Genomic DNA, 27,792 nt, shown 5'->3' with positions numbered 1-27,792 from the left:
AGATGGGAATGCAGATGCTTGTATAGATGACATCATGTGGGAAGGCCATGACCCACGACTAGAGAGGAAGACCCTCTAGGGCAGGACAGAGATCTGCCCAGAACCAGAAGGTTCCTTCCATACCCTAAACCCTTAGAAAGCAAAGTCACCTCCCAGGGAGAGGAAGAAGGGGAAATTTAGGATGTGACTGACTGAATTTAACTTGGAATTTCTGAATTTTACCCTGAAATGACAAAACTTTCTGCCATCAGGAAGAATAAAATCTTTAAATAAAACTTAATTTCATTAGGAAAAAAATAAGGGTTAACTTTTGTTATTATTGTAATTGGTTTAGTTTGCAGACCTAAGGATGTGGTTTAATTCATTCAACAAACAAATTTTCAGCATGTACCAGATGCTGACGTCAGTACAATGATATGCAAGTTAAAGTTGCTGCCCTCAGAGAAGAGTTACCATCCAAATAGCCTTAATCTTTAGACAAGTGATTTTTTTTTTTTTTTTCTTTTTGTAGAACAATTGTTTTCAAAAAAGGACAAGATAGACTTGTGTCGGGCTGTAGTAGCTGATCCCAGCTCATGGAGTGAAGCCATGTTTTTTTTCATGGCTCCTGGTCCTTATGGGCTGGGCTTTTCTGCTGAACTAAATGTTCCCTTGTTGTTGTTATGTGCCGTGGAGTCGGTTCAGACCCATAGCGACCCTGTACAGGGTTTCTGAGGCCATAAATCTTTACCGGAGCAGAACGCCTCATCTTTCTCCCGCGGAACAGCTGGTAGTTTCGAACTGCTGACCCTGAGGTTCGCAGCCCGATTCGTTACCACTACGCTAGGAACCACTTTTATGTTGGCTTGCAAGAGGAGCACTAGGGCTCAGAATTCTGCAGAGTGAAATCAATGACTTTTCAGGTACCCTGAACCTCAGAAGAGTTAAGCAACATCCACATCCATCTTTTCTCAAGCATGCTTATATAATGCCCACTGTGAGGCTCAATGGTTTGCATAGTCTGAGACAAGGCCTAGGCTAGGAAAGACTGCAGCAGCCAGCAGACAAAGACTCCCTGCAAAATGCAAACAGCCCAAATGTACAGAGAGGAGTTGTTGTTGTTGTTAAGTGCCGTCGAGTCGGTTCTGACCCATATTGACCCTCAACAGGGTTTCGGAGGCTGTAAATCTTTGCGGGAGCAGAAAACCTCATCTTTCTCCCTCAGAGCAGCTGGTAGTTTTGAACTGCTGACCTTGTGGTTCACAGCCCGATTCGTAACCACTATGCTACCAGAGCTCCTTACAGAGAGGAGTACAGGTAGAAAAATCACACAGTGGGGCCACTCTTTCTCCAATTTATACATCTACAAGACCTATGGAAGCCCTGGAAGGTATGAGGGGAAGCCCAGAGTGACCATTTTACAGATGAGGAAATCGGCCTAGTGGAGCACATGCCCGGATGATGTAGGTTGCTGATTGCAGACCTCACACTGAAGCCCAAGGTGAAGTTCTACTAACTCTGAGGTTCTTGGCAAAAACCTAAAGAGACAAGGTGAGAGAGACCCAGGAAAAGAAATATCATGGATCCCAACAGTTTTAATTAAGGAGTTCTGGTATCGTAGTGGTTACGAATCGGACTGCTAATCTCACGGTCAACAGTCCAAAATTACCATATGTTCCGCGGGAGAAAGATGAGGCTTTCTGCTCCCGTAAAGATTTACAGCCTCGGAAACCCTGTATAGGGTCGCTTTGAGTCGGAACCGACTCCATGGCACATAACAAAAACAACAACAACTGTTGTAATAAGAAGCCAAAGAAGGTCACCAACTACTAGAAGTAGGCATCAGCAGGGGGTTTAGCTGAACTCTGCTGCCACCAAGTGGCAATTCTGAAGCTTATCATCCAAATGGCCTTAATCTTTGGTGGTGGTGGTTATGGCCGTGGAGTCAGTTCTGACTCATAGCGACCCTGTACAGGGTTTCCGAGGCTGTAAATCTTTACGGAAGCAGAAAGCCTCATCTTTCTCCCGCGGGACAGCTGGTAATTTTGAACTACTGACCTTGCGGTTCGCAGCCCGATTCGTAACACCTATGCTACCAGAGCTCCTTAGACAAGTGATTTGTGTGTGTATGTGATAGAGCAATTGTTTTAAAAAAGACTCCATAGGCCAAAAGTAGTATTCTATTACACTAAGATGTTATTTTTCTTTTTCAGTCTCATTTTATCATGCATTCACAGTAGAATTTGCCAAAGCCTGCCATTGGATCTCTATGAGTCAGAGTCAACTCGATGGCAGACAAGACATATGACAAGGGATAGCACAATCGGTTGAACACTGAAGTAGCACAATAGATTGAAAACAGAATCTGGCTATCTCATATTAAACCAGTGTTTTTTTTTTTGTTGTTGTTGTTGTTGTTTTTAATGTGAAACAATGTAATTCTTTTTCTCTTTTTTTTTATTTAAGTTTTTATAGTGAATTGAGTGATAGTTTACATGGGAGAACATCAGCTTTACACCATCATTTCATTGCAACGATTAAAATCTCCTCCATGCATCATCATTCAACAGTATTTTCTTCCATTCCCTCTGAGTTTTTTTTGTGTGTTTATTTTGGGGGGAGGGGATGTACACAAAAAAACTCAGGAATATATAATAATTTAAACAACCAAAGGGCACATTCTGTAAGCCTGCCTCCTCGCTGCCAGCACTCAGTCTTTCCATAAGTCTAGAGTCCTCAGCTGCTCTCTCTCTACATGTCCTCATCTCTGCTTCCATCTCTGGAATCGCTGCTTCTCTGGATAGGGTACCACATTCTGCTCATGCTCTTTTCCCTTGATGGTCCTAGGGTCCTCTGTTTCTGGACTGTAAGATTAACTACTCCCCTGTTTTTGTTGCAAAACTTCTACCTTTACAGTTGTGACAGTCGCAATTAGTCATGATAACAATTACTCACTGTTGAATCGTAAGAATCTTATCCCCATCTCTTTTTAACAGACTTGTCTAGACAAGATGAAAACGATTCAGTGAGGACTCTACTTTCCCCCCACACTCTGAAACTAAACTCCCACTAGAAAACTTGTAAACCAGTCACTTCATGCCTTTATTGTCCCCTCATTTTAGGTAGCCAATGTCTAAATTTCCCATCCCTAGCTGCCCTGATGTGAAGATGTGAAGACTCCTTCCCTCTCAGTTGGTATTTTGAGCTACTACATCTATAAATATAGGTCAAGTTAATCAAATTGTAGCATTTTACACTTGTTTATTAATTTTTTTTTTTTTTTTTTTTCTCTTCCTCTAGTCAAATTCTGATTATCAAGCCATCAAGCTGGGTCAAATGGGTACTATCTGCAAGTTTGGGTGTTCTTGTGCATCTCCCCTAACTTCATATCAGCTGGGTGCTTCACTTTCAGCTCTAGTCCTCTGTGGCTATGTCCTTGTCCATGGGCTCAGAAGTTCCCATGTCTCACCACACTTCAGACCAACGAGCCCTTTACTTTACCAAATATGACATCCTTTTCTAGGAACTGGTCCCTCCTGATAACGTGTCCAAAGCAAGAGACCAAGTCTCATCATCCTCGCTTCTAAGGAACATTCTGACTATACTTCTGAGGCAGACTGGTTCGCCTTTCTGGCAGTCCACAAAAATATTCAATATTCTTTGCCAACACCAGAATTCAAAGCCATCAGTCCTTCTTCAGTCTTCATTATTATTTTGCATGCATATGAGACAATTGAAAACATTGGCTTGGGTCAGGTTTTAAGTAATTTAAAGAGGTCTTTTGCAGCAGATTTGCCCAATGCAATACGTTGTTTGATTTTTTGACTGCTGTTTCCATGGGTGTTAATTGTGGATCAAAGAAAAATGAAATCTACGACAACTGCAATAGTATCTCCATTTATCATGATTTTTTTTCATCCAGTTGTTACGAATTTTGTAATTTATACCAAAGGCTATCAATGTGAGTTTCAGCAAGTAAGGTTGTGTCATTTGCATATAGCAGATTATTGATGAGTCTTCCTCCAATTGAAGATCAAAGACCACAACCTTTGGTATGGGTTGCATCTCAACGTAAAGAAACAAACGAACAAACAAAAATCCTTACCACTGGACCAATAAACAACATTCATATCAATGGAGAAAAGATTGAAGTTTCAAATACTTTATTTTGCTCAGATCAATCATCAATCCTCAGGGAAAAAGCAGTCAAGAAATCAAACGACGTATTGCATTAGGCAAATGTGCTGCACAAGCCCTCTTTAAAGTGTTCAAGAGCAAAGATGTCAGCTTGAGGACTAAGTTGTGCCTGACCCAAGCCATGGTATTTGCAATAACCTCATATGCATGTGAAAGTTGGAGAGTGAATAAGGAAGACCGTCGAAGAGTTGATGCATTTAAGTTATGGTGTTGGAGGAGAATGTTGAGGGTACCATGGACTGCCAAAAGAACAAACAGGTCTGTGCTGGAAGAGGTAAAACTAGGGTACTTCTTGGAAGCCAGGATGGCCAAACTTCGTCTCTCATACTTCGGACATGTTGTCAGGAGGGACCAGTCACTGGAAAAGGGTTTCATGTTTGGTAAAGTGGAAGGTTGGAAAAAAAGAGGAAGATCCCCAATGAGATTGATTGGCACAGTGGTGGCTGCGATGGGCTCAGGCGTAGTAACAATTGTGAGGTTGGCCCAGGACTGGGCAGTGTGTTGTTCTGTTGTGCATAGGGTTGCTATGAGTCGGTACTGATTCTGTGGCACCTAACAACAACAACAACAACAACAACACACTATTCTTCATCTAGGAGTCCTGGTGTGACATTGTGGGATAATGTGCTGGACTGCAAGGTTGGTTTGAACTACAAGGCCGGCAGTTTAAACTCACCAGGGTCGCTATGAATTGGAACCAACTTGATAGCGCTTAACAACAACAGAAAATTCTTCACCTAATAATTTTGTTGTTGTTGTAGGGATCCCTGGTGGTGTAGTGGATTATGAGCTGGGCTGTTAACTGCAGTCTGAATCTACCTGTTAATTACTCTGAGGAAGAAAGATGAGGCTTTCTGCTACTGTAAAGATTTCCAGCCTCAGAAACCAGATACAGGGTCACTATGAGTCAGAACAGACTCAACGACACACCACCACCACTCCTCATCTAATCTAGCTTTTTGAATTATGTGCTCAGCATACAGAGAATAAGAATAGTGAAAGGAAACAACTCTTCTAACTTCATACCACACAGTATCCCCTTGTTCTGGTTCAACGACTGCCTCTTGGTTTATGCACAAGCTCCGCATGAGTACAATGAAGTGTTCTGGAATTTCCATTCATCACAGTTACCCATCCTTTGTTAGGATCTACACAGCCTAATGTCTTTGCATAGTCAATAAAACATCTTTCTGATGTTCCCTGTTTTTAGTCCAGATCCACCTGACATCAGCAATGATATCCCTCATTGCACATCCTCTACTGAAACAGACTCTTGTATTTCTGGCAATTCCTTGTCAATGCCCTGCTGGAATCATTTTGCAATTACCTTCAGCAAAACTTCACTTACATTTGAGATAAATAATACTATTTAATAATTTCTACATTCCATTGGGTCACCTTTCCTTGGAAATGGCACAAATACGGATCGCTTCCAGTTGGTTGGCCAGGTTGCTGTCTTCCAAATTTGGGGACAGACACGTGAGTCCATCCAGCTGATGGAAACCTGCCCATTATGTGTGACCCCGCTGGCATTTGAAGTACTGGTGACATAGATTCCAGCATTGCAGCAACACGCAAACCACCACAGTATAACAAACTCACATATGATTGGTAGAGAGAAAGGCTGTGATGTGGCCATTAAAACAAACCCAAGTTATCAGCCTCATTATTAGGCCAGATTATTTATTCACCAGATTGTTGTTGTTGTTATTAGGCACCATTGAGTTGGTACCAACCCATAGCAACTGTATGTACAGCAGAACAAAACACTGCCCGATCCTGGGCCAAACTCGCTACTGTTGCCACTCTTGAGTCCATCCGTGCTGCCACTTGGTCAATCCATCTCGTTGGGGGTCTTCCTCTCTTTCTCTGTTCCTCCACCTCACCAAACATGATATCCTTGTCCAGCGACTGGTCCCTCCTGACAGTATGTCGGAAGCATGAGAGATGAAGTTTGGCCATCTTGGCCTCCAAGGAGCACTCTGGCTGCACTTCTTCCAAAATGGATCTATTGGTTCTTTTGGCAGCCCATGGCACTTTCAATATCTTCTCTAGAAAGCCTTAGAGGAACCAAAGGCCATTGCTGCTTGACACCTCCTCCCAGGGATTGACTACTACAAGAGATTTTTCTGGGTTGGGATTGATTAAGTTTCTTCATTAATTTTGGATTATTTTATTTCCAGTCTAGGTGCTCTTGAAAGATGTTTTACTGTTGTTAAGTTCTGACTCATAGCAACCCTGTATAGGATTTTTGAGGAGCAGCTGGTAGGTTTGAACTGCTGACCTTTCGGTTGGCAGCCTAGTGCTGATCCTACAGTGCTTTATGACATAAAAAGCATTAAAACATATCACAAGTGGGTGACTTTAAAGAACAGAAATACATAGTCCCTTGAGACCCTTTACATTTCTTGGTGTCTGTCTTCCACTTGTGTGTGTCTCTGTCTGCTCTTTTTATAATCAGAAATGATTATGTTTAGGAACCATTCTACTCTTGTTTGGGCTAATTAACATGAAAAACCTCTAAAATCCAAACAGGGTCTTATTTATAGGCACAAAGGTTAGGATTTTAGCACACATTTGGGGAGGGGGGTGGCGTAATTCAATTCGTAACAGGGCAATGAAAAAAATAAACTTCTTTGTTGTTTTTTCTACTTTTAGTCAAGATCCATCTGATATCAGCAATGATATCCCTCATTGCATATCCTCTTCTGAATCCGGCTCCAATTTCTGGCATCTCCTTGCTGATACACTGTTGTAATCATTGTGAATTATCTTCAGCAAAATTTTACTTACATTGTGATATTAGTGACAGTGTTTGATAATTCCTGCACTATAGTGGTGCACCAAGAACTCATCATCATCAAAGTAGAAATCCCACATTAACAGTGTGGGATTAACCCAATGGCAGCAACAATGGGCTTAAATCTAACAACAATGGTGAGTATGGTTCAGGACTGAACAGCGTTTCCTTCTGTGGTGCATACTCTTAGGAGCTGACTGGATGGCACTGAAAAACAATAGTCTGTCTATCCTTCTATATTGTTTTCAATGCTTAGATAATTATGGATATATAAAAATAGGCACACATATATACATTAAAGCAAGTAAAGATCATATATTTTATTCTTCAACTTCCTTGTTTTCACTTTATCTATTGCTGACATACTATCTTACTGCCAGTATGTCTAGACTGACATCATTCTTTTTAGCAGTTGCATGACACTATTCTAAAAAAACATGGATGCATGGTTATTTTTTCAACCCCCTCTCCTGTTATTAGGCATTTAGGTAGTTTCTAAATTTTCATTACTTCAAGCAATTCTCAGCTAACATTGTTATGCTTCCATTTTTATCCATTCCTTTATGTTTCTTTTATTGTAGACACTGCCTATTAATTGCTGCTGCACAGATCTGAAATTGAGGAAGAATCAGTCCGGGCACAGATGGGTCCAGGCACGTGGGAGGGCAAAGGTGTGCAGGCGTGACTGTAGCACAAGATGGGACACAGTGCTGCCACAAGAGTGCATGTGTGGAAGGACATGGGAGTTGCTAAGGTGAGAGGGCATCAGGAGAGCCCCAGGCTGGAGCATCTGAGTTGGGTTTTGGGGAACAGGGAGCACTTCCATTCCTGGAGATGTGAGTGAAGGTGTCCAGGCTGGAAGAAAGCATGGAAAAAGGAAATCTGGAAGGTAATAGACAGGAAGCAACTGGCCCAGTATGGCTTGTTCAAATCACCCAGTCTTTCCTTCAACAAACATTCAAGTGCCCTTTCTGCTCCAGGTGCTCAGTTCGGCCTCAGATGGGATAAAAGAAAACAGTTGGAGCACAGGCATCCTGAATGGAACAACAGAAGTGAGCTTGAAAGGACAGCCTTAACTATATATTATGGAAGATCTTCAATGGAAATTTGAGATGCCACACTTAACTTTTCCCCAAAGCTTTCTTCTGTACACATTAAAATAGGCATCACCATTGTGACTGCTATTCCCTAAGATTGACAGCAGGGGGCAGTGCATCTTAAGGAAGATTGTCAAATGGAATTTGGTGGTCCAAGTCCTCAGCAGAAGCTCAGATTTTGTTGAAACTACTCCTCTCTGTTTACCTCTGCCTATCCTCCAAAAGAACCAAGATGACCAAGAGACCCTGGGAGGAGCCTGGCACTTGAATAAAGTTGTGCTTGACTGTCAGTTTCATCAGAAGTATCCTATAGAAGACCCTTGTGAATACAATACCACTCCCAACAAACTGGGCAAATAGCACCTGCACCAGGACAATGGCTTAGTTGAGGCCAATTTAAGAAATATATTCTAGGACTTCAAGTCTTTCAGGAATGGACTAGGTACCAGTGATGTTGGCGTGGGCACAGAACCCCTCTCCTATTGAAAATTCCAGAATGGGTATTACCCATAGTTGTCCCCAACACCTGGTCATCATCTGCACATAATAGATGCTCAGCAAATGTTCAGAGCATGAGCAAATGAATGAATGTCCCCTTGCTCTAGGGATGGAGAGTTTGGCCTGCAGAGATGCCGGGGCTTCAGTACCAGAGGCTGTGCAGGAGAAGGCTCTCCAAAGAGGTCAGACTGAGGGCCTTCTTTCCTTTACAGATCTTTTTAACCATTAGGTCCTCCCCTGCCTTCCTTAAGTATCTAGGGAAGAGATGTGAAACTGATTTCCTTAGTTCTGGTGGTGCTATGGGATAAGCCCTGGACTGCTATAATTCGGTTGTCATCTCAGCTGCTCTAGAGAAGAAAGATGAGGCTTTCTGCTCCTGTAAAGATATGCAGGGTCTCTGAGTTGGACCTGACTTGATGGCACTTAATAACAACCACCTTCTTTAGTTCCCTCCCCTACCTGTGCGGAGATGATTTCTGTCTAAACTGATAAAGTCTGCCTGGGTCTAAGCAGAGGTGTGACTGATAAGATGGCCAGGTGTCTTTCAAAAACAGAACTTGAAGAAGTTCTCAGTATTTTTATTTGGAAACTTAGAGACAGTTCCAGCTTTCTATGAATTCCCAGTGAGTGTGAATGGTCCTGGGGAGGGTCTATTTTCCCCACTTTTTCCAAGGTGCAAATCCAGATTTGAAATTGGCGGTGAACCATCATGAGTTTGCGGCTCTCTTCTAAGGGCAGCAGCACATTGGCCCCAGCCAGGAGTCGTCCTGAAAGCCCATCTGGTAAAGTCTGGAGGTGGGGGGCCTTTACTGGTAGAGGAAGCCCCTCTTTCCTGTCAGTAGATTCACCAACTCCAATTGTGGAGAGTCCATCAGCATCAACAAGTCAGAGAAACAGGGTCCTGGTCAGGTGACAACAGCCCTGGGAGAAAGGAGAAAATATTAGAACTTCATCTGAGCAGAGTTACTCATCAACAAGACAAAGGGGCAAACAAGCCATTTGGAGCCAATTTTGTATGTGTGAAAGAGCAATGAGCAGAGTACTATCATAATAACAGACTGGATGAGGACTGTCAGAGTTGTCTGTACCTATTTAAAAATGTTCAAAAAATAGTACAGAAAAATAGAGCTTTTTTCCTTGGAAATGATTGAAAGCAGGTCAATGAGGTCTGAAGCCTGAGTATTCTAGGGGAGGGAGGTTCAACAGAACCCCAGGAAGGCTCTGGGGGAGGGGGTCCTGATGGACAGGGAGGGAGGGTTCAGGTGGAATCACAGGCCTTGGACAAGCCTAAGAGCTGGCCCCTGGCGTCTCGTCTACCACCCAAGGCCTTCACCTTTACATTGCCCAATTCTGGTTTCCCTCCGCTAACACATGAAACTAACCACAACCACAGAAAAGACAACATCATGTAGTGCTTACTGAATTCAGAATGGGCCATGGGTCACTATCCTGTACAGGCTGGGAAAGAAATCACTAGTGGATAAAATAAAAAGGAAGCATTCTTCCTACATGTGGTTCTGTGGGAGCTGAGCAAGAGCTCTCTCTGGATGGTGGAAGGACCCGCACAAGCTATTCACTGCAGGCACTCAGAAACAGTCCCCACATACTACCTGCTCCCTGCTGCCCAGGGGATCTTGAGATAATCACTCTCCACTATTGTTGTTGTTAACAACCCAGAGCAACCCTAGGTACAACAGAAAGAAACACTGACCAGTTCTGTGTCATCTTCATAACTGTTAGTTACTATGTATGAACCCATTGTTGTGGTCACTCTGTCAGTCCATCTCATTGAGGGCCTTCCTGTTTGTCGCTGACCTTCTACTTTACCAAGTATGATAACCTTTCTCCGGGGACTGGTCCCTCTTAACAATATTTCTGAAGTATGTGAGATGAAGTCTCTCCATCTTTTCTTCTAAGGAGCATTCTAGTTGTACTTCTGTCAACACAGATTTGTTTGTTCTTCTGGCAGTATTCAGTATTCTTAACTAACATCATAATTCAAAAGCATCACTTCTTCTTCAGTCTTCCTTATTCATTGCCCAGCTTTCACATACATATGAGGTGATTGGAAATACCATAGTTTGAGTCAGGAACAACTTAGTCCTCAAAGTGACACCTCTGCTTTTGAACACTTTAAAGGGGTCTTGTGCAGCAGATTTGCCCAATACAATATGTCATTTGATTTCTTCCACAGGCATTGACTGTGGATCCAAAAAGTGAAAACCTTGATAAATTCCATCTTTTCTTTGATTATCATGTTGTTGCTTATTGGTCTAGCTGTGAGAAACTATTGGTCTAGTTTCTTCTCTTTGTGTTGAGGTGTAATCCATACCAAAGGTTGTAGTCTTTGATCTTTATCAGTAAATGCTTCCAGCTTCCTTCATTTTCAGAAAGCAAGGTAATGTTATCTGTATATGATAGGTTGTTAACACATCTTCCTACAATCCTGTTGCAAATTCTTCTTGATATGGTGCAGTTTCTTAGGTTATTTGCTCAGCATACAGATAGAAAAAGTATGGTGAAAAGGTACAACCCTGATGCATACCTTTCCTGATTTTAAACCATCCTGTATCCCCTTGTGTTTGCATGACTGCCTCTTGGTCTATGTAGAGATTCCACATGGGCACAATTTAGTGTTCTGGGATTTTTACTCTTCGTAATATTACCCATTGTTTGTTATGACCCACACAGTCAAATGCCTTTGCATAGTCAATAAAACAAAGGTAACCATCGTTCTAGAGTCCTGGAGTGGTGCTGTGGGTTAATGTGCCAGACTGTAAAGCCATTTAACTGCAAAGTCGGTGGTTCAAGCTCACCAGTCACTCCTCAGAAACCCTGTTATAAGGTCGCTATGGGTCGGATCCGACTCGACGGCACTTCACAACAACAACAACAAACATCATTCTGGTGTTATCTGCTTTCAGTCAAGATCCTTCTGACATCAGCAATGATACCCCTCATTCCATATTCTCTTCTGATTTTGGTTTGAATTTCTGGCAGTTGCCTGTCAATGTATCGGTACTACTGTTATTTGAATGATCTTCAGCAAAATTTTACTTGCATGTGATATTAATGATATTGTTCCATAATTCCTGTATCTTTTCCAGTTGGTTGGCTAAGAAGCTGTCTTACAAATTCCTTGCCATAGACCAGTGAGTGCTTCCAGCATTGCATCCATTTGATGACTCATCTCAGTAGGTATTCCACTCATTACTGGAGCTTTGATCTTCACTAATGCCTTTAGTGCAGCCTGGACTTCTTCCTTCAAGATCTTATCTTCCTTCAAGATCGTATCTCACCTCCAGAAATGGTTGAATATCAACCAATTATTTGGGGCACAGTGACTCTGTGTACTCCTTTCATATTTTTTTGATGCTTTCTGCCTCATTCAATATTTTGCCCATTTGTTGTTGTTATTGTGAAGTGCCCTTGAGTTGGTTCCGATCCATAGTGACCCTGTGTAGGGTTTCTCAGGAGCGACTATTGAGTTTAAATTTCCAACCTTGCGGTTCAAGCTGACTTTGCATTCCAGCGCATTAACCCACAGCACCACACCAGGACTCCATTTTGCCCATAGAATCCTTCAATATTACAATATTACAACTTGAGAAATGCCGAGTATGTTCTTCCCTTTTGGTTAGTTAACTCCAGGTCTGGGCACATTTCATTATAATACTTTATCTTGTCTTCTTAAGTCACCCTTTGAAAACTTCTGTTTAGCTCCTTTATATCATAATTTCTTCTGTTTGTTTTAGCTACTCTACATTCAAGAGCAAGTTTGAGTGTCTTCTGACATCTGTTTTGGTCTTTTGTTTTCTTCTTGTTTTTTAATGACATTTTCCTTCCTTTATGTATGATGTCCTTCATGTCATTATACAACTCATCTTTTCTTCAGTCATTAGTGTTCAGTGTGTCAAATCTGTTCTTGAGATGATCTTTAAATTCAGGTGGTGATGTGCTGTGGAGTTGGTTCTGGCTCATAGCCACCCTGTGTAAGGGTGTCTGAAGCTGTAAATCTTTACGAGAGTAGAAAGCCTTATTTTCTCCTGCAGAACAGCTGTTAGTTTCAAACTGCTGACCGTGAGATTAGCAGACTGACTCTTAACCACTATGCTACCAGAGCTCCTTTTAAATTCAGGTATCAGGTAGGATATACTTAAGGCTGCACTTTGACTCTCATGGGCTAGTAGCTTCAACTTGAACTTGAACATGAGCAATTGATGATCTGTTCTGCAGTTGACCCCTGGCATTAATGGTTGGTGGGTAAATTTGAATGATAGTTGTATTAACTTGGCTGATTTGTAGGTGTATGTTAGTGATGTGATACTATCGCTGACAGTGTTGTACATCAGGGTGGATCTTGCAGTGTTCTTTTAGATGATGAAAGTGATTACATCATTCTTCAGTTTGTCATTCCTAGCATAGTAGACCCACCACTTAGTTTGCCAGATTGTGGTAATTTACATGTTGCTGTGATGCTGGAAGTTGTTCCCTCAGTGTTTTAAATACCACCAGGATCACCATGGTGGACAGGTTTCAGATCAGCTTCCAAAGACAGACTAGGAAAAAGAGCTGGATTACTTCTGAATATTTAGTCATGGACAACCTTATGAATAGCAGTGGAACATTGTCAGATAGAGTACTAGAAAATGAAAACATTATTAATAAAACCAGAATATTGTCAGATATGAGCCCCTCAGGTTGGAAGACATTCAAAATATGACTTGAGAAGAGCTGCCTCCTCAAAGTAGAGTTGAACATGAAGACATGAATGGACTACAGTTTTTGAGACCTTCCTTTGCTGCTGAGGCACAAGTCAAAGTGAAGAGAAACAGCTGTAAACATCCATTAATAGTTGGAACACAGAATGTACAAAGTACCAGACAGTATTTTGTTATGTTGTGCATAAAGTCACTATGAGTTGGAACTATGAGTTGGAACAAGCTGCAACAAAGCATAGTAAATCATGCATTTTAGATCCAACATTGCAAATATTAGTCCATTTCAGTTCAATAATACCTATCATATTCATCTTCAAGCATTCTATTTCATTTTTGATAACTTCCAATTTTCCTACATTCATATTTTGTACATCCTACATTATAATTATTAATGAATAGCTGCAGCAGTTTCTTCTCATCTTAAATTATGTAACATTAGCAAATGAAGGTCCTGAAAACTTTACTCCTCCCACATCTTTAAGGTCAACTTGTATTTTGAGAAGTCAGCTCTTCCCCAGTTGTATTTTGAGTGTCTTCCAACCTCAGGGGATCATCCTCTGGAGCTATATCAGGCAATATTCTGCTACTTTTCATAAGGTTTTCACTGGCCGCTTTTATTTTTAGAAGGAAACCACTGGATGCTTCTTCTTAGTTGGTCTTAGTCTTGGAGCTCTGCTGAACCCTGTATACCATGGGTGACACTGCTAGTATTTGAACTATTGGTGTCAGAGCTTCCAGCATCACAGCATCACGTGAGCTTCTCCATCATTGGTGGACCTTACATTGGCTCTTAGGAATACAGGGCTCCCAAGTTCTCTAATGTACATCATCTCCCTGTCCTCAGTCTGGACTCACCTTCAGAGTTAGTTACATAATACATGAACTGTCCACTCAGTAAATTCAAGTCCAGGATGAGCTACAAGGCCTTGAGACTCTTGGGTTAGAGCAGGGGAAGCCATGTTCATAAAAGTCTTCGGAAGCCATTTCCCTCTCCTCTCTAGCAGGCTGATGCCTACCCCCTAGCCAACAGAGGATAGGAAGATAGACATCTGAGCTCCTTGCATGACAGCACTTTCAGGAAGAAAACCACTTAATGGGGCCGGTCACTGCTCTCACAGGCCAAATCCAAGACAATCCTGTTTGATTTGTAGGACACTTCCTCCTTCCTTCTAAGTAAAGGTCATAAGTAGCAGGGTGTGCCTGCTTGGTCAGCACCTAGCCACTCTTGTGACAGCAAGTTCTTGGCAACAAAAATAGTCGCCAAAACTTAATGACATGCAAAAATGGTCCTGCACTATGAAGTGGGAGACATGGGCTAGGAAACAAGTAATGTCAGATCCCATTTTGGGGGTACACATAAAAAGTACTTGGAAGAACAATAGCAAGGTATTGGAATGATAGGTATTGTTATTCTGTTGTCTTAATTTGTATTTTCTTTTAAAATAAAAATGCACTGATGTTATTGTTGTTGTTATGTGCCATAGAGTCGGTTGTGACTCATAGCGACCCTATACAGGATTTCCGAGGCTGTCAATCTTTATGAGAGCAGAAAGCCTCATCTTTCTCCTGCAAAACAGCTGGTAGTTTTGAAATGTTGACCATGAGATTAGCAGCCTGATTCGATTCGTAACCACTACACTACCAGAACTCCTCATTTAGGATATGTTAAAGAATTATTTTATCCATTTAAAGCAAGGAGTGGTTGGCATCTGAGCACAGCTTTAAAAACAAAGTAAAACAAAATAAACAACAACAAAAAACAAAACAAAGTAACTAACTTCTCTCCCCTGTCCTGGACATAACCCTAATCCAGGAACTCTTTGTCCAAGATGTTTAATTATGCAAAATGGCTTTCATAAGAAAAGGCAAAAAGTCAGAAAAGCTACGAATACAAAAGCTTTAGTAAAAAACTAAACACATGTTATTTAAAGTCCACTACTAGAGTCTGTCCTGGGCTCACTCTGGCAGATCTGTGACCATACCCTTCCCTACATCTACCTTCTATACCATCTGTGAGTACTGGGTCAGGGTAGGTTGAGCGGGAAGACTGTGCTGCCCACAGATGCTCTGCCAGTCCAGAAGATTTGGGCAGAATTTTCAGTGCCCAGGTGGAAGCAAAATGGTTTCTTGATTGACAAGACAATCTAGTGGCTCACCAGATTGTTTTCTGAGCTTTACAGTTAACTATCTGAGGCCAGTGAAAGGAGAACAAGCAACAGGAGGCAGAGAAGGAACTGAGAGTGTGATCATCCATCCACACCCCAATGTATGTGTGTGCCAGGCTCTGTACCAGGATACAAAGATGAGAAAGGGCTTTGCAGCTTGCCTGGAACTTGCACAGTGACTGGGAGTGAGGAAATTAGTCAGGCAGCTATAATTCAGTTAGTGTGGGATCACCAGGAGCTGTGGGAGGAAGCCTACACCAGGTACAAGTCTTCCCAGCTGAGGCATCAGGAGGGCTTCCTAGAGAAGGAGACTTCTAAGCCAAGGTGTGGATGACAATGGAGTTGGTGAAGCCAAGGACAAGGGTGGGAAGAGTGAGAAGAGGGTGTCAGGCAGAGGAAACAGCTTGAGCAAAGACCTAGAGGTGAGAAAGAAGATGATATGCTTAGGGGGGTGGTCAGGCTGAGACTGATGCTGGACCTGGAGGCCAATGGGGAGTCATGGAGAGGGTTTGAGCAGAGTCACTTGGCCAGATTTCTGTTTTTAGAAGATCCGATCTTTCTGCACATGGCAAGGAGAAAAGAATGCAGGAGCTAGGAATGATGGCAGAGAATTTGCTCCAATACTTCGGGCACCTGCTGGTGGCTCTCAGACTCAGGAGCTGATGCCCTGTTGGCACCCTGGCTCAAGTTTTCACTTCTGAGCCTCGATCATCCAATTTGTAAAATGAAGCTAAAAGCACTTCTTTCCAAGGGCTGTTAAAGCTGCTGTGTGGGAAAATGAGACCTCACTTTAAACAGGTCAGTTTTGTGCCAGCCCCAGTTATTGAGGGAGTCATGGTGTAGGATAAGCACTGGAATGCTAACCACAAGTTCAGTGGTTCAAATCCATCAGCCACTTCTCAGAAATCCTACACAGAGTCACTGTGAGTTGGAACTGACTTGATGGCACAACAGTGTCTTGACTGTCACAGGTGGACATTTCAGAATGGTGACAATGGTGACCACTGAACCAGATCTAACACAGATTAGACAAAAACGAATGGCAAGAGCACATTTCAGAAGGTCAAAATGTTTTCATGACAAAGAAGCATTTCAAGCCTTGGGAGGCCTAATGGTTGAGAAGGAAGTACACTGACCTGGGCTCAAGGGTTCGTCACAGCCTGGTCCCCACGGATTGCTTGCAGTGAGAGCTCATAACCAAGGAACATGGCTGCGCTCATAGGGAAACCCCGCACAGCATTCACGGTGATGCCCCTGAAAAATACCTTTGAACAGGAAGTCAGATTATTACAGGGCATAGGCCTCCACCCTCTCCCTCCATGGGGCCACCTATTCAGGACAAAAGAAGACTGGGGACTGCCCCACCCTAGGCTCCTTTCTCAGGCTGCATCCCCAGAGCCCAAAGGACCTGGTCAGGTGGGGAACAACAGGGTGTCCCAGCTGTCCCTGTCCCAAACCCATGTCATGTCTGATGGTTCTTTTTCTCCTAGGCTCTAGTGTTACTACAGGCAAACTGTTAAATCCTTCAAGCTCTCATGTATATTTGCTTAATTAATCTGTCTCTTGTTCACGATTCTCTGGAAGCCGGATATCCTAACAGTCCATTCCACTCGCTCTACAACGGTGGGCAGAAAGAACACTAGCTAGGACCAGCCACTGCCACAGGTACCATGGTACACGCCAGAGCAGCAGCATGAGGAAGAACTCAGGCAGTGCTCCTGACTCTGCAGACCCAGAGCTGAGGCATGGCACAGCTTTGCCATCTAGCATCTGTGTTACTTAGGTTAGTGGCAAACACTCTGGACTTCCTTTTCCCCACTGTAAAATGGGGGTAATGATAGTATTTCCTTTTAGGATTATTGAAGGAATAAATGTAATGACGTTTTTAAAGCACATATGTGTTCCCTGACATACATCATCACCATTATTTTTATTATCAAAGTCAGTACAATATTTTTGCGCAAATAGCGCACATACACTACATTTGTCAACTACACACTTCCCTCTGGAGGTATTTTGATAAGCACACATGCTGATTAAATTTTTTTAAAAAAGAAACATGTACAAATTACTGATACAGCGCATTTATGAAACACATTGCGGGGAAGAGGGAGGGCACAGCTGACAAACAGACATAGAACATGCACGTTATTTATGTAAAGATGCAATAGTCCAGCATAGAACTCAACCTCACTCACTGCATTCAGTGCTGAGTAGTAATGGCCTATCTTTACAAACTCTGCCTTTAATACTACCAGAAGCCTGCATTTGTCTTCCATTTTCCCCGAATACTATGAGAGGCTCTCCCATTCTCCCCATGGTCTTCCTTTCCTCCCTGCTTCTTTCCTGCTTGTGCTGGGACGACACGGACAAATGTTCTGTGAGTGGTTCCTATCCTCAGATACTTCATAATCTATTTCCCAGGAAGAAATTACACTGTAATTGAGAAATGGGATGAGAGCAGAGAAGAGTCTTGGGAGGGGCTGGGAGGAGCTGTCCTATAAGATACTCTGGGGAGAAACACAAAGCTGAAGGCAAGTCCCCAACCAAGCATAAATGACCCAAGAACTGTCAGACATGAAATATAGACCAGTTATCTGACTCCTGTGTACATGACTAAGGTTAGGACATGGAATAAGTGCTGTGATTCTAAAACAGTAGCCATTCGGCCCTTTGACTTTCCCCAGTTTTCTGGTTGCTAGGCAGGACGTCTGATAACCTCTCTTTGCTGAAGTGTCTGCACATTGGGTCTGTGGCAGCCTTGAAGTTGCAGCTAGGATGGGAATGGGGTGTCTTGATGGATCCGGGGATGGTGGGTGGGGGAAGCCTTGGCTCTAAGGAAGGGAACTGCTGAAGCAGGAGCCCAGAAATGGACTAAGTGGTTCAGTCAAACCCTGGAGCCATTTAGGCAAAGCCTGAGAAGGATCCTGGAAACATTAGTGTTCCTTTCTAAAGGTGAACCTTTCTGGAATTCCACAAGCTCACCCACAGTGACTGAGTAACAGCGAGGAACTGGGTCAGGCTCCGAGAGGAAAATTCCATGGGGGTGCCACAGAGGCTGCCTGTAGGCTTGGACTTGGCTCTTCTCTGAAAGACAGAGCCAGGCAGGGCCTCCCTGGAAGGGCAAGTCTCCTCTCCCACAGCACTGGACCCTGCAGGGGCCCTGGGCCTCTTCAAACTGGCAGATGTGCCCGCCCTCCAACAGCTGTGACCAAACAAGGTAAACAAAGTTGGCCCTGAAGCTTCGCTTTCAGAACACAAAACCACAGACAGAGGTTCTCCCAGAAGCCTCAGTAACTTCCCACCACCTGGGTGACATTCACACTCCTTCTCTGCCTGCACAGCCCCCCATATGCTGGCTCTGTGCAATCTCCAGACTGCCACTGGGGCAGGTCAAAGACCTATTTTTCCTTTATGGTTCCTGTTCCTTTCAACTGGGCCTCTTCGAGTCCCTTCAGCCTGCAATGCCCCCTAAACTGGTCAGAGGATCTGCCAGCCCTCCAAACCACTTCACATCGGATATGGCCCATCTCTGTGTTCCCATCCCAGCTCTTCCCATGCTGTCCTCTCATCACCAGAGCTTCTCTGTTTCCCCATTAATCACAGTGGTCAGGCCACGGAGAGGGGCCATCTGTGAATCCTTGGCACCAGGCACAGTGCATGGCCCACAATAGACACCATAAACATTTATATATGAATCAATGTCTGGATGGATGGAAAGATGAGAAGATACATGGTTGAACTCCTGGACATAAAGAGGGAATTGTTTCTGAGCTGAAAGATACAGTTTGGGGGTGGATGGGGCAATTCCTGAAGGTGGGGAGAGGAAGAACCATAGGATGGCTGACCCAGGTACCTCACGAAGCATGTCTACCTACGAATGTTCCTCTATACCTCTCCTTAGAGCAGAGTCTCTTCTTCTCATCACAAACTCTTTCGTAACAGTTACCACTGTGCAGCTAAAAAGAAATCATGTTTCTTCTTCAGACCCCGTATTTTAGATAAGTCTTCCCAAGCATGGGTCATGGGATACGAGAGGACTATCATAGTGGGCCAAGAATGGATCCACAACTGCAAGGCCTTTCTTCAGTGCTTCTGCAGGAATGGCCCATGGATTTTTTAATTTCTCTTCTACACTCCACCACCACCACTACCAGTAACCATTAAGTAAATTATAAAGGGTTATGAAAATTGGGCATTGCTTTCTTTATTTTATTCCTTTCCATTTTTTAATGACCACTAGATATGGAAGCATAAGAAATTGTAATTGATTGGGTAATGGTAGCTTTCATGCCCTTCTACGTGAGCCACAGGAAAAAAATGTTTGAGAATGGGTGCTCCTTTGAGCCAGAGTCCAATCCAACTGGGACCTGGTGCCATCCCGTGGGTCCTGCAAAAGACATTCTTCTGACTCCTGAAATCTGCCTTTGAGAAAATCCAATTTTCTTTCTTTTCATGTTACTATCTATGTTTATGGTGTCCTGGCATGACACTATGAGATAAAGCAATGGACCAACCACAGGTTGGTGGCTCAAATTCACAAGCCACTCCTTGGATACTCAATATCGGCTCACTATAATTTGGAACTGACTCCACAGCACTTAGCAACAAATCTGTTTATGGAGTCTTGGTGTGACACTATAAGATAAGCACTGCACTGCTAACCGCCAGGGTGGCAGTTCAAACCCACCAGCTGCTCCTCAGAAACTCTATAAAGGGTTGCTATGAGTCAGAATCGACTCAAAGGCACTTAACAACAACAACTTGGTGGCAAAAACAGTTGGACTGCTAGCCTAAAGGTTGACAGTTCAAACTCACCCAGAGGTCCAGGGTAAGAATGAACAAATGACCGATTTCTGTAAAGATTGCTGTTGTTGTTAAGTGTTGTTGCTAAGTGTCATTATGTACTGTTGTTGTTAACTGCTTAGGGTTTCTGAGGAAAGCAATTGGTGGGTTTGAACCGCTGACTTTGTGTTTAGCAGTCCAGTGCTGATCCTACAGCGCCACACTGGGACTACGGAGCAGTTCTACTCGGTAACATACTGGGTCACCATGAATTGAAATCGACTCAAAGGTAATGGATTATCTGTTATAGCTGCACTCATCCTATATAAACATACATCATCTATCTGTACACACACATATATGTTTGCACATACTGGACGTTTGGAATATGTCACAAAGTCTCCAGAATGGTTTTTGAGGAGAGGAATGAAGATTTGAGGAGGGGCATTCAGACTGCACAATCTCTCATATACCAAAAAGTATACTTCAAAATACGTTTTCTGCATTCATATGTTACCAATGTCTTAAACTAAGTAGTGGAAAAAATTAATTTTTAAACTTTTTATTTAAAATATGAAGTGACCAATCTAGCTACTTCTGCTTAAACCCAGCCTCTGAATATTCAACACCATTGACTTTAAGACATTGTTAACCTGGTCTCAGCTTTCTTCTAGGACTTTATTTTTTATTGCTGTTAGCGTTGTTGCTTAGTGCTGTTGAGTCAGTTCCGACCCATAGTGACCCTGTATAAGGTTTCCAAGGAGCAGCTGGTAAACTTGAACCACTGACCTTGCCGTTCAAATGATTTTGCAGTCTGACACATTAACCCACAGTGCCGCCTATATTTTCATTGTTGTTGTTGTTATTGTTAAGTGCCGTCAAGTCAATTCCGACCCATAGCGACCTTATATAGGGTTTTGAAGTAGCAGCTAGTGAGCTTGAACCACTGACCTTGCAGTTCAAATGACTTTGCAGTCTGATGCATTAGCCCACAGTGTCACCTATGTTTTCTACTGTTGTTGTTGTTAAGTACCATGGCATTGGTTCCAACTCATAGTGACCCTGCCCAGGGTTTCTGAGGCTGTAAATCTTTACGGGAGCAGAACACCTCATCTTTCTCCCACAGAACCACTGGTAGTTTCAAACTGCTGACCTTGAGGTTGGCAGCCTGACTCGTAACCACTATGCTACCAGAGCGAGCACAGTAATTTGGGGAAGAAATAATATCAGTGATATAATTTGCCTAAGCCTGATCCCTATGAGTCAGAACCAACTTGATGGAACTTAACAACAATGACAATAGGCATTTTAGAATTGTTGTTGTTGTTAATAAATGCTGTTGAATTGGTTCTGACTCATAGCAACTCTGTATAGGGTCTCCAAGGCTGTAAATCTATATGGGTGCAGAAAGTCTCATCTTTCTCCTGTGGAGCAGTTGGTGGACTTAAACCACTGACCTTGTGGTTAATAGTCCAGTGTTTTTAGAATCATGACACATTTAGTTTTTAGGAAACAGACAAAATCATCTCAAAAGCAGTGCACCCAGTTTGAATCTCTTGTTTCCCTCTATACTGGTGGTAGGCTGAGTTGCAAACTGTACCTCTGCTTAAAAACAGAAAGAAAGAAGAGGACAATTGAGGCTGAACAATTCCGTTAGTGCAGCTCTCTTAAAAAAGAAAAATATTAAATAATACGAATGGAAAAACTTGTTTACCACCTTTTAAAACATAATGAGAAAAATGAAATTCCCTCTTTATCATGTTGTTTCGTACTAACCAGTCTCAGTCACCCAGCCTTTCTTCATAAGATATGATATCCAACTCCTCATCCTACCTCTGGGGCACAATCAGTGTCTTGCTTAATGAGTGGTAGCCAGAGGGAAACACAAAATTCTAACTGTGATCTGATCAGGGCAGAGACTTCCACCTCCTTACTGTACCTTCTATACTTCTATTCATGTAGTCTTGGGACTTAGTCTCACTGTTGGCTCACTCATTTCATGAGAGGGTGGGCTTTGCCTCTTTTGTTTACTGCTGTGTTTCCAGCTCCTAGAACCATGCCCGGTGCTCTAAAAATAAGTATTTGTCAAGGTAATATTGAATTTGTGAGAACTAAAGCTTCAGGAATCATTGTTAGATGACCCCATACTCTATAGGACAATTGATGAATACCAAGAGTAGAATTATGCATTGACTTAGTTCTGCATTTTAGATTTGGCTTTTTGGTCTACCTTTGGGGGTCATTTTGAATCTTGTCTCTTTTAGACCACAAATTCTCTACCTTCTTCAACATTGTTGTTGTTGTTAGGTGCTGTCAAGTCGGTTCCAACTCATAGCAACCCCTACACACAGCAGAATGAAACACTTCCTGGTCCTGCACCATCCACACAAATGTTGTTACACTTCAGCTCATTACTGCGGCACTGTGCCAAACCATTTCGTTGGAGGGATCTTCCTCTTTCTCACTGACATTCCATTCTACTGCTGTATTCCCAGCTTCTAGAACATTGGGTCATTCAAAACTCTGGATCTTTCTCCAAACTGGGGATTAAAGTAAAGAAGGTGCTCTAGGAAGAGGAGAAGAGGCAGGGGCTGTGAGAAGGGTCAGGAGGGGTGGGCACAGGAAAAGAGCAATAGAGGATATGGATTCTGGGGACATGAATAGAGAACTTTGCCGGGCCATGGAGGATACATAAAATTTATCTGGCAAGGCTGGTGTGAGAAAGCAAAGTCAGAGAGGCTCAGAGCTCAGCAGTGACTCTAACAACAATATGATAAGTGGAGTCCTGATGTGGTGCTGTGACTTAATGTGCTCACTAGATGCTCCTCGGAAACCCTATATAGGGTCGCTATGAGTTGGAACCGATTTGACGGTACTTAACAACAACAACAACATATGATAAACATGGGACTAAGAACCATAAGCTTTGCAGTTTGAGTCCTCCAGCTGCTCTGCAAGAGAAAGACGAGGCTTTCTGCTCCTGATTTAAAACTTCAGAAACCCTATACAGGGGTGCTATAAGTCGGAACCTACTCAGTGGCATTTAACAACAACTACAGAGCTCTGGTAGCATAGTGATTATGAATCGGGCTGTGAACCTCAGGGTCAGCAGTTTGAAACTACCAGCTGTTCCATGGGAAAAAGATGAGGCTTTCTGCCCCGGTAAAAATTTACAGCCTCGGAAACTCTGTACAGGGTCGCTATGAGTCAGAACAAACTCCACTCACATAACAACAACAACAACTACTACTAAGTAAAGATGTCACTTTGAGTACTGAAATGTGCCTGACTCTAGCCATGGCATTTTCAATTGCCTGACATGCATGCAGAAGCTGACAATGAATAAGGAAGTCTAAAGACCAATTTGAATGCATTTGAATCATGGTATTGGTGAAGAATGTTAAATATACCATGGACTGCCAGAAGAATGAATAAATTTGCCAGGGAAGAAGTACAGCCAGAATGTCCCTTAGAAGTGAGGATGGTGAGACTCTGTTTCACATACTTTGGACATCTCATCAGGAGGGATTGGTCCCTGGAGAAGGACATCATGTTTGGTCGAAGGTCAGTGAAAAAGAGGAAGAGCCTCAAGGAGATGGACTGACTAACACCATGGTTGCAATAATGGGCTTACATAGCAATTATTGTGGGAGCGGAGTAGACCTGAGCAATGTTTCATTCTGTAGTATATAGGATCGCCAGTCAGTGGAGAAGGATATCATGTTTGGTAAGGTGGAGGGTCAGAGAAAAAGAGGAAGACTCCCAACGAGATGGATTGGCCAAGTGGCAGCATCGATGGACTCAAGCGTGGCAATAGTAGTGAGGTTGGCCTAGGATCAGGCAGTGTTTTGTTCTGCTGTGCATAGGGTTGCTATGGGTTGGCACCGACTCAATGGCACCTAACCACAACAGTGAATCAGAACAATAATACATAACAATTCATACTGATACGGATCAAAAGTATCTGACGCTTTCCAAAGGGACTTTTCATGTGACACTGTAGGATCAGTACTGGACTTCAAACCCACCAGCTGCTTCTTGGAAATTCTATACAGGGTCGCTGTGATGAGGTCAGTCAGGGGTGAGGAATATCTGGCCTGCAGACCACATATAAGGCTTGTGAAATCATTTGGTCTGGTGCTGCCAAGGCTATCGCAGTTCTAGCCAACACAACGGTAGTGGTGGTGGTGTGCTGTGAAGTTGGTTCGACTCACAGGGACTTTGTACAGGGTTTCTAAGGCTGCAAATCTTTACGGGAGCAGAACACCTCATCTTACTTCCGCAGTTTTGAACTGCTGACCTTGAGGTAAGCAGCCCAATTTGTAATCACTAAGCTACCAGAGCTTTAAATGTTTGACCAAATACAGCGAGTTAATTTTTAAGTTGATAATTTTGTATGGCCCATGAATAATGTTTTATAACTTTTGGCAGAAAACAAGGTTCCCCATCCCTCAAGTAGACAGAGATGAACTCATTTATAACCTTGGAGGGCAGATATGGTGGTCAGCTTCATTCAGGGACAATCTGGAGGTAGGGAGGGGTGTGAGCAGACTTGTGTTTAGAATCAGAGAACGGAGACAGTAGGGAAGGTATAAGAAACCATGCTGGAGGCTTGGAAGCTGTCTCAACAACTGATTCAGGTGGAGTGGGAAAGCAAAAGACACATTGGAGCTGGCAAAAAGTGATAACTGAGGGGCAGGAAGGATGAAAAATATCATTTGAACTTCCCACTTGGGGGAAGGGAGAGAATTAGCAGTGAGTGAGGCAGGGTGTCCCAACCAATCTTGATTGGTTTGGTGACAAACATAGCTCTACCATGCACCAGCTGTGTGACCCCAGGCATGTTACTACTCCTTTCTGAACTCTGCCAGGGGGAGCGCTCACCTATCTCCTCCACGTGCATGGGTCAAGTTTAGACAGATAACACAGGTGAAGGTACAGTGCCTGCCTACAGTTTTTGAAAATGATAACCATCACCCACCCCCTTCCTGGCTTCCTGATTCCCTTCTCTTTCATGGTGCATTCCCTCAAATATCTGAACCACCTTCCAAGGACTGGAAGTGACCCTGCATGACTGCCATGGGCCTTACTTTAAGACCTTCCTTCTGGTAACTCTGGGAGATACAGTCCAGGACACCTTTATATTTGCTGAAATAAACCCCGTCAGCCTGAAGTCGACTTTTCACGACATCCATTGGAGTTGCTGTCCCCCAAGAAATTGCTCCTGTAAAAAGAAAGAGACAAACAGGTGTCAGGTCTTGAGCTCTGGGTTAGGACCTAGGAAAGCTGGGTCCTGACCCTCCTGCCACAATGTGCTGTAGCACTCCAGGCCTTGGGCCCCTTGTTGGTAACTTTTTGTTGCTGTGAAGATCAAATGAACGATGCCCATAAAGCATCTTGCACAGTGGCAGCTACACAGCCAGTGCTTAATAAACAGCCACTGTGATTAGCAGTGTTTACTAGAGAAACAATAAAAGGCCCCACAAATGCTTTGCAGCACTATTCCTGGGCATCAGGAGAGAGAGAATGAGCCCACTGTGAGACAGGAGGCCAAAAGTTTGCATCTCCCCGGAAGGAGGATTTACTCTGAACACAAAAAAAGCTAAACAAACACTTGCAGATAGGTTGCTAGGCAAGGAAGGGCCAGGCTTGATTGGAAAAAGAGCAAATATGGGTCTTTAAACATTGCCTTTCTAAATATGTGGCATAGAAGCCTTGGCACCATGTACCAGGGTCTCCCTAACAGGATAGGCTCATCTGGCCTAGTTTGGAAACTTTTGTGACTTTAATGGACTCTAGGAAAACAACACCAGGTTATTGAGTAAACACAGAAATCGACACGTTCTTAGGAGGGGTAAGAAAAATAAACTGTTGCCAAAGTCCAGGACAGCTGGTTTGCAGAGTTTTATAATTACTACCCAGAAACTCCCAAAGGAGATCTCAGGATGCCTTGGGATCCCTCCCCACCCATCCCAGTCTCCAGACTTCTGAAATTCCTGCCCATGCCCCTCTGGGAGCTTCTCTGGACCTCAACACCTTTATCTGCAATATTAAGAGACCACTTCACAAGAGTCAGCCCAGGGGCTGCCCTAATATGTACCTCTGTCCCGTGTCCATGGGCAAGGGCACTTCAGGTGAGATCTACCTGCCTGATCACACACACCTGCTCTCAGCAGACAAGTGAGCAGACGGAAGCCTTGTCTGTCCACTCAGTCAACAAGTGCTTATGGAGCACTGACTGCAAACCAAGTGCCACACAGGCCTCGGAAGCATGGGGGTGGAGTAGGAACGTGGCTCTGTAGTGATGAAGCTGTGGGCCTTATTATGTGTTTGTTATAAGTTTAAAGCATAGCTGAGGAGGAGGAGGAAGAGGAGAACTGGTCGTATTAATTTTCTTCCTTCTATTGGTTCTTTCCCAGGAGTGTCACACACTACACGCAATCTACTTAAAGAGATCCTCTCTTGGCTTCCAGCTGGAACTTATCTCTGTCCTATATCAAGCAAAATCCCCCAGAAGTTCTTGTGTTTCTCCAATTCCTTTCATCCCATCTGGCTTGATTCTATTTCAATTATATTTTCACATCCTTCTCTTCACCAAAAGACTTTTGTAAAAGTACCCTCCTAACTCAGTGTTGTAAATTCAATAACTAGTTCTCTCCCTTTTCATCATATGTGGCCTCTCAGCACTGCTGGGCATGGCTGCATGCTTCCTATTCTTTCAAGCGGTTTGAAGACACCTCACTCACCCTTTCTTTTCTTCTTTTTCTCCTTCACACCCTTCCTTTCTGCCCATATCTTCTTATACATTATGTCCCCCTTTGTAGGACCTTATCATCTGTCTACCTCTAAAGGTCCAAGACGATGTGATCTATGTGATTACACCGAGTCTTATGATTAAATACCATCTTTATGCTGGTGACTCCCAAGTACCTATCTCCAGCCCACTCACATCTCCCCTAGATGTCTAATAAGCATCTCAAACTCATGTGGTCCAAACAACCAGCTTTTTATGGGTTCCTTCCCATTTGGCCCCATCTCAGCTGGTGGAAATCCATCTTTCCAGTATCTCAGGCCAGAAATTTTGGAAGCATCCTTGACTCCTCTTTTTCTTTCAAGTTTTATACATTAATTTGTCTTTAAAAAATGCTGCAGATTCTACCTTCAAATCACACCTGCTACTTTTCAGCACGTCCACTGAAAGATACCTCCTGAGTCTGAACCCCCAACAACTCTTGCTTTTATTACTATAATAACTTTCTACCTTGCTACACTCACATCGACTCTACTCATGGAGACCACAGTAATCCTTTGACAACATAAACCCTGAAATCACAAATCACTCCTCTACTTAAAGTCCTGCACTAGCTCCTATTTAATTATGGTGAAAATCAATGTCTTTGCAGTTGTTTTCAAGACCTCCCATGGCCTAGCTCTTGTTAACTTTCTGAACCCTTTTCCTATTCATCCTCTCTTACTCACTCTGCTTTAGCCACACTGAAGTCTTTGCTGCAACCTGAGTATGGCTGACATTCTTCTTGCCACAGGGCCTT

General features: G+C 43.2%; 1 protein-coding gene across 1 annotated transcript in view; it reads right to left on the bottom strand.

Moving 5' to 3' along the window:
* Nucleotides 1-16,599: 16,599 nt before the first annotated feature.
* SLC25A48 (solute carrier family 25, member 48) overlaps nucleotides 16,600-27,792 on the bottom strand; it is an 81,539-nt gene continuing 70,346 nt past the window's right edge. The window contains exons 9-10 of the mRNA XM_006866213.1: nucleotides 25,333-25,466; nucleotides 16,600-16,722 (exon numbers count right to left, since the gene is read on the bottom strand). Coding sequence (XP_006866275.1) covers nucleotides 16,600-16,722; nucleotides 25,333-25,466 — 257 coding nt within the window. The remainder of the gene's footprint in view (nucleotides 16,723-25,332; nucleotides 25,467-27,792) is intronic.

The sequence above is a fragment of the Chrysochloris asiatica genome, unplaced genomic scaffold (assembly GCF_000296735.1).
Source record: "Chrysochloris asiatica unplaced genomic scaffold, ChrAsi1.0 scaffold00087, whole genome shotgun sequence".
Taxonomy (NCBI): domain Eukaryota; kingdom Metazoa; phylum Chordata; class Mammalia; order Afrosoricida; family Chrysochloridae; genus Chrysochloris; species Chrysochloris asiatica.
The sequence above is the reverse complement of the archived record's forward strand: the minus strand, read 5'-3'. Positions and strand labels throughout refer to the sequence as shown.